The following is a 14,270-nucleotide window of genomic DNA, read 5'->3' on the forward strand; positions in this document are numbered from 1 at the left end:
AACATATTCTCTGGCACCCCAGAGTAGCAAGTTCACCACTAAGGACAATGGAGTAAGATCCTAGCCCAGGCTTTTCACAGGCATTGTGTCTCTGGCTGAATTTAGACGTATGAAATAAAATATTTATGGCCTAAACCAAGTGATTTAATTTCTGGCTATTTTTCTTAAGGTTAGCTGGGCTGATCTTAACACCTTCCCTTCCAGTATCCTCTGTAAAAAATATATACATTTCATCAGTAACAAGAATACAGTCTCACATACATGTATATTTCTTCTCTGTCCAGCAGGACCCATTGTTGATACATTTTTAAAACAAGCAACTTTACAAATAAGTTTGATATTCAAATGACATATAATTTTTCAAAATCACAAACTAAGAAATACTTGCTGCTGGAAGCCAAACAGTCCAAAACCAAGCTGTAGAAACTTCAAATGTTGTTCAAGAAGTTCTATACAATCCAGTAAAAGTGTAAAACACAGGTTTAATCCAAGAAATGCAGTACAATCGAGTAAGTGTATAAGCGCTTTCATTTTAAACCCTTTAAAACTTCATCAGATACAAGTTGTAACAGTTCTAGAGCTATTTAAATAAACTTCACTGGTCATGTGAGCCTTTTGAAGTTTTAAAGCAACATTCCCCTATTATACACATCCCCCAAAAAAGTATATATTGTTATTAAATTCATGCCCTAGTATACATGCTGTTTTAATTGTTGTACTATTAAAATTAGTCCATGTGGTTGTCATGCACAGTAATCTTTATAAATAAACCATTAATAATAATAAAATTAAAAATAAAAGTAAAAATAAAGGTAAAAATAAAAATAGCAGCAAAGTGTTATTTTGCACCCCAAAGTAGCAATTAGTTCACCACTAAGGACAATGGAGTAGGATCCCAGCCCAGGTTTTTCATAGGCATTGTGTCTCTGGCTGAATTTAGACCTATGAAATAAAATATCTATGGCCTAAACCAAGTAATTTAATTTCAGACTATTTTTCTTAAGGTTAGCTGGGTTGATCTTAACCCTTCCCTTCCAGTATCCTCTGCAAAAATATATATACATTTCATCAGTAACAACAATACAGTCTCACATACATGTATATTTCTTCTTTGTCCAGCAGGACTCATTGTTGATACATTTTTAACAAAAGCAGCTTTACAAATAAGTTTGATATTCAAATGGCATATAATTTTTACAAGACTCCAGGTAGCTATGCTAGCATATGTTACACATCCTTCGCCCTGCTCTCCCTGGTACAGCTGGCGCTACCTCATATCATCACAGCTGTTATGCTCATTTTTGTAATATGGTGGTGGCTATTCCAAACTATAATTGCATACAGCCCCTATTATTGCTGTCTGCATAATATTGCACATAAAAACCCAAAAGGATCAGTCCAACTCCCCAGTTATCAAGTGATTTAATAAATAAATGATTGAAAATATTGTTTATTACAATAAAAGCATATCTTAGGATTTATTGAAATCCTTACAACTTGCATAAATTGGTCAATTTACTCACTGGTGAGAAATTGGACCGCGGTGGTGGTGCTGCGGTAGCATTGTCGCCTCATAGTAAGACACTGTCCGGTTCGACTCTCAGCTAGAGCGTCTTCTGCGTGGAGACATGAGTGGATGGGCCTTCCTTCATTGAAGGTTGTGTGTCAGGGCTGGCAACTCGGTACGTAAAAATCAACTGCCAATCATTAGCGGATCGGAGTTCCGCTGTGGCGACCCCTAACCGGGAAAAGCCAAAAGACACAACAACAACTCACTGGTGAGAAATTGTGATTCAGAGACAGCTATAGCCACAACGAGAGAGACATCATTATATCAGCTCATTCAGAAAAATAAAAAAAACAGTCTGTTCTGTCCTTGAACTGGTCTGGTGTACTGGTACCATCCCTCCTATCCCAGCTATTCAATGAAAGAGCAATGAAAGAAAACAAAATGTCTGCAATCTTGCGGTTGGTGCTTCTAAAAGGCGTAAGCCAACCAGGCACTGTTTCTGAATCCCACCCTCCCCCATTCTCAGATGAAGGGCATTTAAAAAAAAGGTCTGTGATTAAGTACCAGGAGTTGATCAAGTCCCATTTATGTACCCTGCCCTCTCCCCACCTTCCTCACATTTTTGCTTTAAAATAAAAAAGAAACAAATATTTTTTTCTTAAATTGTAAGAAACCTTGTTACAAATGTAGCAAACAGTTGCTACAGTTTATTTCCTACACTGAGCTCGACACTGCCCAGGTTTTAATTAAAAATACAATCTTTTTTTGTTTTAAACTGTAGCAAACTGCTTATTACATGTGCAGGAATCAGTTGCTGCAGTTAATTTCATGCACATAGCACAACCCTGGTAAGGTTAAAAAAAAAAAATAAATCAAGTAGCTGCTTCAGTTCATACCATGCACAAGTATATGTGGTGTTCACTTTCTACTCTGCCAGTGTATAAATTGTCAGCTTTTGGCATTTCCAGGGGAAAGAACATGATTAATTACATTAGCCACTCCCCTGGATTGCTGTATCAGCACGTAGCTCTGATAGCCAAAATGCTCTCTGTGCTGAGGCTCCCACTAGCATGAAAAGTCAATGGTTGGGCAGGCTGAGAACTGGAAAGGCTTACCATGAGTGGGAAAATAGGTGTGTTAAGCTTTTCTGAATCTCATGATTAGTTTCTAACTATTCACATTTCTTTACTTTATTCTCTCTGTGGAAACTACAAGTGATAAAGAGAACAAAAGGGAAGCAATATTTCAAAGTATAGTTGCTTGAAACTGCAAAATAGCTAAACAAACATAAAAGATGAAAAATGGATTTATATCAGGGACAAAGTCCCTTATCTCCCCCCATATGTTGGGGGGGGGGGGCATATGAAGACCTTTTGTGTTTGCATCTCTAAAATAATTATCCTTGACCTAGTGACAACATGGGGTAAAGACCTGTTAATTTGATTTGGTAAATTGAAAGTAAAGTGTTTTCACAAAGTCAGGCTTGCTGAATCATGCTTCATCCTCAAGTACTGAAAGAAAATGTCTATTAGCAAAACAGAGTATTTTGACTACCGTTATGTTTTGTCAATGATTACACAGTATTGCTAGCTAAAGTTCTAAAAAAGACTCACTAAACAGGAATTAAAATTATGCAGTTTAAGTACATGCCTGCCAGACTAACTTGCATGCCATGGCTGGCTGAAAAATTTATTTGGAGGTATACACTGAGTTTACTCCTGTCCAGTATTTCCATGAATAAAAATATACAAATAAGGCTGTCTTAGATTTACACTGTCTGCTTTCTGCCTTTTCATTAACTGGTTCTCTTCACAGCAAAGAATAAAACAGTGTATACAGCATGTGTATCACTAACAAATATCTTAAGATCTGTTCATTACAAACATGACAAGTCATTTCAAACACGCTGACTTGCTGTGGCTTGTAGCTTTCTTTTGTACTGACCGTTTTTCTCTACAGGTACATTGCACTTTGGACAAGGCTTTGTTGTGTCATTAATTGTTTTTCTTGAAGCTTCTTCCCATCTTGCCAGCTGGGCTGCATGGTCATCTATCACAAATCTCTGCATTCAGTGAAAAAAAAAATAAGATCACTTTTAGTTTGTCTTGATTTTGTGAACAGTAGCAATAATATTCACAAATAGACATCATATATAATTCCACATACTTCATCAGTGTTATTGATTCCAATTTAATTTTATTACTTGAAGTGCCATGTGAAGAATACATTGCATATCCTTTTCTTTGTAACCAGCAAGACAATGAATTTGGTTAAGTAAGTAATTTATTGGTATCACAAAGAAATATGTCTGATATATGAAATGATCACATGAATGGAAGGCTGAAACCAGAAGTAGATTTCATTTTAAATAATTGATGTATGTATGATGAGTGATATTACATCAAATCATGCTAAACTGCTAATGTACAAGTTAAAAGCAACAATATCAGACAAAAGCAGAACATGTACTAGACATGAAAAGTATAAAAAGTGTGAATATGATAAATTTTGCAAAAGGTCTATTCAAAGAAAATGTCCTGCACTTGGGAAATCATTTTACCAAACTGAGTAAAGTATGAGAAATGAGTTTGCAACCAAAAGTAATTCATTTGGAAGAACAGAACCAGGAAATTTATCTATTTGTAGGTATTGCAGGTATGAAAAAAATGCATTGTGTGCAAGAAAGTGAACATGAAAAATTGTTGCAACAGGATCAAAGGTTTGGACAAAAAAAAGCTCAAGATAAAAAATCAGAGCGAGTTGCCTTTACTAAATATTGAGTTTAAGTATATCATAATCTTTGCTCAAATATTCAAAGCACTACAACTGAAAGATATTAATATGAAACATTCCATGTGTAAGTTGCTTGCTTATTTAGATCATCAGGTGTTACCACTGGGTCAGAATTCGCTTACTTGTAAATATAAGAATAATAAATATTAGAATATTTTTCAGATATTTGGAAAAGTTGTTCCTTCTACATTGGGTCATGTCACTTGCCAAAAGCTTGCTGTGCTGAAATAATTCATGATGTGTCTAAAAGGTAAAGATTAGCTTCATAACTATGAAGATGTAGTTTTTGCTCTAGGTCTGCACTATATTCAGATCCAACCATAATACTGCTTTCACATGCTCCAAGGTAAGTTCCAGAAGCAATGACAGGTAAACTAGAAAAGGAGCCGCATATAAAGCCATGTCCAACCCGGAATTAATGGACATGCTGCACCTCAGAAAATCCAAATCCCATCGAGCTACGCGCTCGAGAGACTTGAACCTCAGCACTGAAATAAATAGGACATGCTGGAGGGACAGATTCATAACCCAGAGGCTCCCTTCACTCTGGAATAAAATCCCAGTCCAGGTTAGGCAGAGTCCCTCATTGACTCTATATAGGTTCATAGGTTCATAGACTAGTACTAAGCTAACTGCCCTTGTGAGCCATTTTAAGCTTAGCCAATTATCCCTTGTGAGACTCAAACCCTGCACCTTGTGTTTGTAAGACAAACACCTTAACCATTAGGCCACCCTCCCACATACATTTCTTCAAGAGGAATCTTGATGAGTGGATGGGAGATCGTAGGTTTACCCCGGGTATCACTTCTGTGTCACTGTTAGACAAAGGCACAGTATACTAACCTCGAAAAAGGGCATAGCAAAATTAATTTAAAATGGGTGTCGAAAGCCAAACACATTCTGGCTAGGCTTATAAATGCCCTAGGGCAGATAGCCTAGTATGAACCTATGAACCTATAGAGTAGACAGCATGGGTATAAGTAAGAAACTGAGTGGGTAAATTGTATAGTTACTATGTCTAAACCTGATAAGATTCATATGTTGTGTCTTTCGGCTTTTCCTGGTTAGGGGTCGCCACAGCGGAACTCCGGTCCGCTAATGATTGGTAGTTGATTTTTATGTGCCGAGTTACCTGCCCTGATGCACAACCTTCAATGAAGGTACGCCCATTCACGCATGTCTCCACGCAGAAGATGCTCTAGCTGAGAATTGAACCGGACAGCGTCTTACTGTGAGGCGACAATGCTACTGCATATATATATATATATATATATATATATATATATATATATATATATATATACATATACAGGACATGAATAAAGGGTTAAAAGGTAACAATATATTCGTTTTACTATAGAAGAAGTTTGATAGTGTCTTGCTAAGTACAAAGTATTTTCCGAAGTGTGATGTTAATCTGGATTTTGGCAAATCAAGTTAGATAAGAAAAGTTCCAAGATGGTTATGTTTAATACAACTATGGAATAAATTACATTCCTTTGACTTCCACTTGGTATATTTTCAGCACATGAATTGTTTTCAGAGTCGATGCACAGATGATTGAATGACTTGATGGTTTTGTTAATTTTACTGGTGATGTATTGGTTAGGGGTGTGGCTGGAGAAAAATATGACAAAAGACTGTTTCAGCTGCTGAAAAGACTGAGGCAGTATAACCTCAATTTGTGTAAGATTATTTACAAATTGGTAGGGTTGGGGGTTCATAGTTTCATAGGTTCATACTAGGCTATCTGCCCTAGGGCATTTATAAGCCTAGCCAGAGTGTGTATGGCTTTCGCCACCCATATTAAATTAATTTTGCTATGCCCTTTTTCAAGGTTAGTATACTGTGCCTCTGTCTAACAGTGACACAGAAGTGATACCCGGGGTAAACCTATGATCTCCCATCCACTCATCAAGATTCCTCTTGAAGGGAGTCAATGAGGGACTCTGCCTAACCTGGACTGGGATTTTATTCCAGAGTGAAGGGAGCCTCTGGGTTATGAATCTGTCCCTCCAGCATGTCCTATTTATTTCAGTGCTGAGGTTCAAGTCCCTCGAGCGCGTAGCTCGATGGGATTTGGATTTTCTGAGGTGCAGCATGTCCATTAATTCCGGGTTGGACATAGCTTTATACGTCAGGCACAGATCGCCTCTGAGCAGGCGGTATGCCACTGAGTAGAGCTGGAGTTTCTTTAACTGGGCAGCATACGGCATCTGTTTGATCCCCTTGATCCTCTTGGTGAGGTACTTTTGGAGTCTTTCCAGTTGCTGCAGGTGTCTAGTAAGGTACATCCCAAAAGGGGCATTGTACTCAATTATGGGCCTGATGAGGGATGAGTAAAGAGGCACGATGACCTCCCCTGATCTAGATGTGAATCCCTTCATGATTAGGTGGGCTATATAAAATGTTTTTCTAACCACTTTGGCCACGTGGTTGTCATATGAGAGATTGCTATCAACTTGGGTCCCCAGGTCCCTAATTACTTCTTCTGTACTTAATGGATTACCACCTATGTGGTAATTTGTGGGCACTTTGTTTTTGCCAAAGGGGATGACTATACACTTTTTGGCATTTAGTTTGAGGCCATGGCTCTGGCATCAGTTGTCTGTTTCTATGAGGCCCTTTTGGAGGATGTTTGTGTCGGCTGGAGAGTCTGTTATGGCGCCCAGTTTGCAGTCATCTGCGAACTTGGTCAGCCACAGTCCTTCCATGTTGGCCTGTACCTCCGAGAAATATATACCGAACAAGAGAGATCCCAGGACTGAGCCTTGTGGGACGCCACTTGTAACTGGTTTGGAGTCTGACATGGCTCCAGCTATTCTAACCATGTGGGTTCTGTCCTTGAGCCAGTTTGCAACCCATCTAGTGACATAGGGGTTTATATTTAAGCTGATGAGCTTATCTATAATGCCCGAGTGGGGTACTGTATCAAAGGCTTTTGCGAGGTCCAGGTAGGCTGTGTGGACCACCTTCCCCTTGTCATGGCCTTGGAGACTGTTTCAAAGAAATTGACCAGGTTCAAGAGGCAGGATCTGCCCTTAACAAAGCCGAACTGGGTAGGATCCATTGTCTGCAGGTCCCCAATATCTTTATTTATAAGGTCCATGATGATCCTTTCCATAGCTTTGCAGACCAAGCTAGTGAGACTTATGGGGCGATAGTTTCCAGGATCCGTTGAGGCACCACCTTTGTGGAGAGGGACCACTGTTGCTGTACGCCACTCTTTGGGTACATATCCTGTAGTAAGGCTGAGATTGAACAGTAGTTTTAGGTTTGGGTTTAGCTCTTCTTGGAGTTCATGTAGGAAGCAGCCCGGGACACCGTCTGGTCCCATTGATGCTGTGTTTCTTGCTTTGGAGAGGGCAGCTCTTACCTGAGCATCTGAGATGTCAGGGGGGCAGCACTCTGCTGGGATAGATATTAGCCCTTTTGGTGGGGAGGGGGGGGGAGAAGTTTGCGCTAAACCTGTCAGCTAGGATGTTGGCAATGTCTGTGGGTTCGGTGTATTTTTTGTCATTTTGGACTAATTCTGAGCATATCTGGGAATTCTTAATGGTTAAAGTATTTACTCCACAGACACAAAATACAGGGTTTGATTCTCACTTTAGAAAAGAAAATTGGATAGGCTTAAAAGGGTCCATAAAGGCAGCTAACCTAGTACTTACCTATGAACTTATAATTCATTTTTAACATCAGCAGGCTTGAAACTGGAAATCTGGTCCTGGGTTTGATCTCCACAACCTCCCTTTACCTACTCTGAGCAAGTCACTTAATCAGATATTGCTCTTCAAAAGGGACTGTATGTCTGGTGGACATACCTGGTTAAATGTAATTGTTTTATTTTTTAAACAAATGATGTAAAGATCAGAGCTGTAAAATATTTACCACCAAAATAAGCAGTTATGAGATTTTTGAGAATTTTGCAATATGTTCCAATGTTTATTCTGAATCTGTTTGAGACATATGTCATTAAGGAGATTACTGGAATGAGATGTGGCAAGACCATGGAGTAAGCAACAACAACAAAAAAAAAAGAGTACTGTAGTACAAAAGTGTAAAAAACACACTGCAAACCATTTTCTAGCAATATGCATCAGTACATTATAATGGATACTGCTACAGTGCTTTATAGGTTCATAGATTAGTACTAAGCTAACTGCACTTGTGAATCATTTTAAATCTAGCTAATTACCCCATGTGAAAATCAAACCCTGCACCTTATGTGTGTAAAGTAAGCACCTTAACCATTGTACCAACCTCTGCCTGTGACAGTGTGTGAAGTGTCCAAAAAGTCTTGCTGGATACTGTTGCATCCAAAAGCAGGAACCTGAGGACATGGTAAATGTAAATCATCTATGTACTGTGCCCTAAAACTGTATATCATGATTGAAATAGCACTGTAGAGCAATTCAAAGACAAACTCTTTTACCTGTTTTGGAATAAAGGAATTTGAATGCACACCATTGTTTTAACAGTGTACATTTTGTCTATGACAGAAGTTGGTCTCTTACTGCCACAACAAGTAAGTACTGTGAGGATGTCGGCATATGTGTCAATCTATGCGTGCATGTGTGAACATCTGTGAGAATGTCGGTGTAAATGTGTATGTGTGGCAGAATGTATCTATGTATATCTATAGGGGTTTACGCTGGGGAAACACTATTGTAACATCTGCATTAAGTGTTCAATTCAGAGACATGCAAATGAGATGCTAATAAACTTTTGCTCAATGTGACTCCATGTATGTATCTGAATAACTTATCACCTTAGTACTACTAGAGACATACCTCTCAACTGTACAGATTTTTGCAGAATGTCCAGATTTTTGGGCTCATATTTTTGGCCTGTTATTCATAAAATTATGGTTTTCTGGCAATTCATTGCCAAATCTTTGAGGACTGAAGTCAGAAAATAATGACAGACACTTGAGATTCAGACTTCATACTCTTCAGAATATTCATGCTAATGCAATACCTATTATTCTATCAACTTTCTAAGTTGTAAGAGCAATATTTAAAATATGTCACTATTTTTGGGCCTTTGCTCCCCATTATTTGTGACTTTGTCCAGATTTGTTGCTCCCCAGCAAAACAGTAGCAGTGTTACAGTGATACTTTCTATGAATACCTCCCTTAGTTGCTATAGCAGCTACAGTGAAGTATTTTGATGTGAATGTGGCACAGTGGTTAATGTTCAGTTCAATTCTCAGCTGGGGTGCCTTCTGTGTGGAGTCTGCATGTCCTCCCTGCATTTGTGAAGGTTTCCTCCCACATTACAAAGACTTGCATTTGGAGTGCTTCTTCCTGGGTCTCTGCTGACAATTGGCTCATTCCAAGAAAGACCTTCCTAGTAAACACATTTTAAATAAAGGATACTTTACATCTTACTCTTAAACAAACTGACATTGTTGCATGAGTCTACAAAAAGAGAAATGAGCTACATAAGGTTCATAGGTTCTTACTAGTTTACTGACTCCAGAGGACCTCTAGAAACCTAGCCATGCATTCCTGTGAAGTCATTTTACTTTGTAAATGAAACACAAAATAACCCAGAGCAGCGGAACATTTACATATTACCCCTTTCCATAATGGACAAGGGTGGTACCACAGGGACAAATTTTTCAGTTTCACATCCATTTGTCTAGATTACATTTGAAAGGAGTAAGAGAAGTACTTTCTTTTATATGGACAGGAAGAAAATTCCAAATAAGTGGAGTCCGTATTTATCCATCCAACATGTTCTATTTATGTTGCAGAAGAGATTTAAGATCTCATGAGTGGTGTTTTTTGTCATCACTGGACTTCTTGGTGTGCAGCAGGTCTGACAGGATAGGCTCTACTGAGGCTCTGTGTATAAGGTAGAGGTCACCCCTACAGCAGCCTGTATAATACAGAGTACAAAGAGAATGCATTGAGATGATCAGTGTAATCCCTGGGATTTAGGCTTTTGATTTTCTTGATGAGAGAACAACATGGGCATTCAAGTTGAATGAAGTGTTCGAACAGGTACATTCCAACGAGAGCATTATTCACAATGATTTGCCTAATAAGTGCTGAATTCAGTGGAATGATCACATCTTTGGACTTGGACCTCATAAATAGTTTCCATAGGCTGCATACTTCTTGTAGGTCATATGTTTGAAACCCTTGCTCTAAATTATTTGGATATGTCTGATATAAGGCATCTAAAATAAAATTTAACTAGATTAGCAGATGAGTGCAAACTCTAACAGGTATGTTCTATGATATATTTAATGTACAGAAAACATATTTTATAGTATGGAGCCAAATACAGGCCATTATGATGCTCTAAGGTGTCATCTTCTATTATATGGAACTACCACAGATTTTTCACTATCTGATGTCTAAATGAGAAAACGGTTATCTATTCCATTGAAAATGGTCAAGACTACAAGACTGAATGGAAAACTGAAACATGAAAAAGTGTAAAGTTTGTTATGATGGGAGAAAAGACCCCTCCCTCAACAGTCCCATACAAAGGGAGTCCTTCTGCATATTCCTCTATAGCATAAACTCAGATATGTCCAAGAATTTTAGTAAGTTTATGTCAACTAACAGTCACTTTCCTACCTAGGTAACTATTTTCAACCAAGGGGGATTCAGTGCATTGGTTGCTAATGTACTAGCCATATCCTTTATCAGCATGTGTAGTAATTACAAAAACGTGTCCATTTCAGGTTGGTAGACCACACCCATAAATGGGTCACCATTAAGACCTTGACTAAAATATTTGCAGAACTGGATCAACACTATTAGAGTCTTCTTCAAATTAATCCAAATTGTTTAAATCAGTGAGGTGCAGTGTATCTTCTAAATGGCACCATTTGTTTGCCAATACCCTCTTAAATATCTTGCCTGATGTGCACTATAGACTTAATGAATGGTAATTACTTCTTTTTGTAAATATATGTTCATGTTTATAGGTTCTGATTGAACGTTTTTCAAAATTCTCCAGTAAATTAGATGTAATGTATCCAGTACAAGCCATTATGTTATACTGAAGATTCTTTCTTAAACTAACTCTTGAACACTGAAGTAGAACATTCCTAGCTATGTCTGCCAGAAGTTTCATGTTTCTTAATCACTGTTACATTGTTCCATAAAACATTTATAATTGGGTCAAGAGTCTGGTAGTTAATTCAGATGATTAAAGCTATGAGTTACTAACAAGCTGCTTCTTGCAGTCCATGGTTTGATTCCATTAGCCATCATTTATCTGCTGTGTAACTTTGAACAAGTCACTTAACCAGACAGTACTCTAGAGCAGTTGTGAAACTGGGATGGTCTCCTGGGCTGCATGAACAGAAGAGTATTTTTTCCATTTTTCTATTTATGCCTGTGTCACATATCAATGGCACAACATGGAAAATAGTGCTTCCAAACATCAACACTGAGATCAAGATGGCCTTGTCCACAACAACCATTGTGCAAAGAGTTAGGGAGTTCTTTTGGCAATACATACACCCTGGCTATTTTGCCTGCCACTGAAATGTGGCCTCTGTAAGCAATGTGTTTCAACTTTTCTTGGTTAGGGGATGCAGACTGATTGGCAGTGGTGTTTTTACATTGTCAAGTTGCCAGCTTGGCACCCAACCTTCAAAGAAGGCACACACATACACACACGCACCTACCTGCATGCCTTTAAAACTCACTAGGCCACTGGGAAGATATGCAGACTCCCAACAGAAGGTGCTCCAGCCAAGAATTGAACTGGAGAACCCCTTGCTATGAGGCAACAACACTAACCGCTGCTCCACTGCAGCCTGAAATGTGGCTGTTGTAAGTCAGTTAATTGTGAAGAAGAAACTGAGACCCATATACAGGAAAGTGTATACCTGATCATTTACTTCTCCATTTGGGTGATATAGATACATTTTCATTAACATTCTATGTTACCGGACAGCATGAACAGACTTGGTTTTAGTGGTGCTAAACTTCAGAATGTTGAAGGAAAGATCTAGATTCAGTCGCTGAAAGGCTTTTTGTAGTCTGTTGGCTGTCTGAGTTATACTTGTATCTGAAACAGAATGGCAAAGTAATTTGCATATTGTAATGTGCCTAGGTTGTAACACTACTACCACATACTACTTACAAATAGAGTGTGTAAAGGTGTCCCAAGGATGGAGCCTTGACGGATATTACAAACCACTGTTTTTGGTTAAGACAATACATTTCCTAACATCTTCTTGAACTCCCTGTCAGCAAGATAACTAGTTAGCTAGGTGACTTATTGGTCACTGAGACCAAGCTGTTTGAGTCCAGTAGGGACAAAAATGTTAAATTATACTAAAGGCTTTGTTAAACCTAGGAATAGCACCCTATTGCAGTGGTCAGCCTTTGTCTTTGTCTGAAAGAATGTAGCCTGTAAGTTGTAACAGTGAAGTTTCAGCATCACGCTCTTAAAGATATCATGTTGCACACAGAATGGCAGGTACTGGTGTTTTAGGTATTTGGGTAGCTGTGTATGTATAACTTTTCAAAGTATTTTAGTGATTAGACTAAGTTTAGAAAGAAGGTGGCAATGAAAAATGGCAACTTTTTTCTCCACTCTTCTAAGAAAGAACCAAGTGGACAGTTTTCCATATTCTGGGTACAATTCTGTCCAGCAGAGCTCCATTAGTGAACAGCTAAACAGGAGCAGTTAACTGCCACAAATAAAGTGGAGTGATTGTGGAGTAAATAAGACCCAAGCCAAACAAGGGTCTGTGATAAGTGGGAATCAGCTGCAAACTCATCACATGAGTCAGTACAATATACTTCTCCACCCAGATTGAGAACCTCTTCCACTTAGCAGAATATGCCTAATGACTGGATGTTTTCTAGTAGTCTCAATGCCTTTGGAGACCTATTCTGGTACAGCTGATAGGATGAGGGAATGTAAATAAGAAGGCAGGTCAAAAGGTATAACTGGTTTCCATTCCTGCTTTCAGAGACTCTACTGGTTTATACTGGGATGGACACATGCACTGTCATGGACCTGAGAGTCATTTAAGACCCCCAGAAAGGAATATGAATGAGTTATGGTGTTGAATAAGAAGAAAGATTACAATGGTATACCAGAATCTCCCACCATGGAAGATAGAAGGTGCTTGCCAAAAATGTACTGAGCAGGACTGTTAGAGCACTTAGGTACTATACTCACCCTTGTGATGAAAAGGTCCACTCTCAGGGATGTCCCAGTACTGGAAGATGTTCACGTAAGGACTTTCTTATCTTTTTCCACAGTTGATAACTGGAGCTGCAGCTGAAGGAACTTGTCAGCACATTCACTTCCCCAGGGTGTGACTGTCTGGGAGGACGACTTCCTGCTTGATAATTCACTGCTCAATCCGTGTCAATACTCTGCTTAGGGTATGAATGGATGTGACTCTACTGTTAACACATAACACTGTGGCCTGATTATCTGACTAGATCAGGAAGGCTCAGCTCTCTGCTTCTTTTCCAGAACTTGGAAGATGAGAAGCATGACTCTGAATTCAAGTAGTTTTCTGTTTAGCCTCTTTTCTGGGCTTAGATTTCATGTGCTAGAAAGGATCCATGGGGATGGTTCTCAAGAACAATCAGATCTGTCTCAGCTCCATGGCACAGAGGGAAGCAGCCTTGACTATAACCCAAGTTAGTGCCTAGACACTGAATTAATAAGCTGGTGAGAAGGAGGAATGACAAGGCTGTGCCTCCTAACTTTTCCCAGATGGATGGGTAGGGAACATGTGTTTTGAGAATATGTCTTCTATCAAAGATCCTTGCTAGGGACTGCATACTTGATGGGGAGCAGCTGCATACACATTTTACAAGGAGGAAAAGCCTGTGAAAGCAAATGAAAGGCCTCACCACACCCACTATATGCTTACCCCTTCAGTACTAACAAGGCACACATAAGGTAAGGAATGGTTTGGGTTAAAAAGTGATGCCTGCTTCAGTGATGTCCACACCACAGTCATGAT

General features: G+C 38.9%; 1 protein-coding gene across 1 annotated transcript in view; it reads right to left on the reverse strand.

Annotated features, from left to right (window-relative positions):
- PRKN (parkin RBR E3 ubiquitin protein ligase) overlaps positions 1 to 14,270 on the reverse strand; it is a 4,754,857-nt gene that overhangs the window by 16,319 nt on the left and 4,724,268 nt on the right. Inside the window, exon 10 of the mRNA XM_044073232.1 lies at positions 3,455 to 3,572. Within this exon, the coding sequence (XP_043929167.1) occupies positions 3,455 to 3,572 (118 nt within the window). The remainder of the gene's footprint in view (positions 1 to 3,454; positions 3,573 to 14,270) is intronic.

This window comes from Protopterus annectens, chromosome 1.part0, assembly GCF_019279795.1.
Source record: "Protopterus annectens isolate FY-2018-M chromosome 1.part0, PAN1.0, whole genome shotgun sequence".
In the NCBI taxonomy this organism is placed as follows: Eukaryota; Metazoa; Chordata; order Ceratodontiformes; family Protopteridae; genus Protopterus; species Protopterus annectens.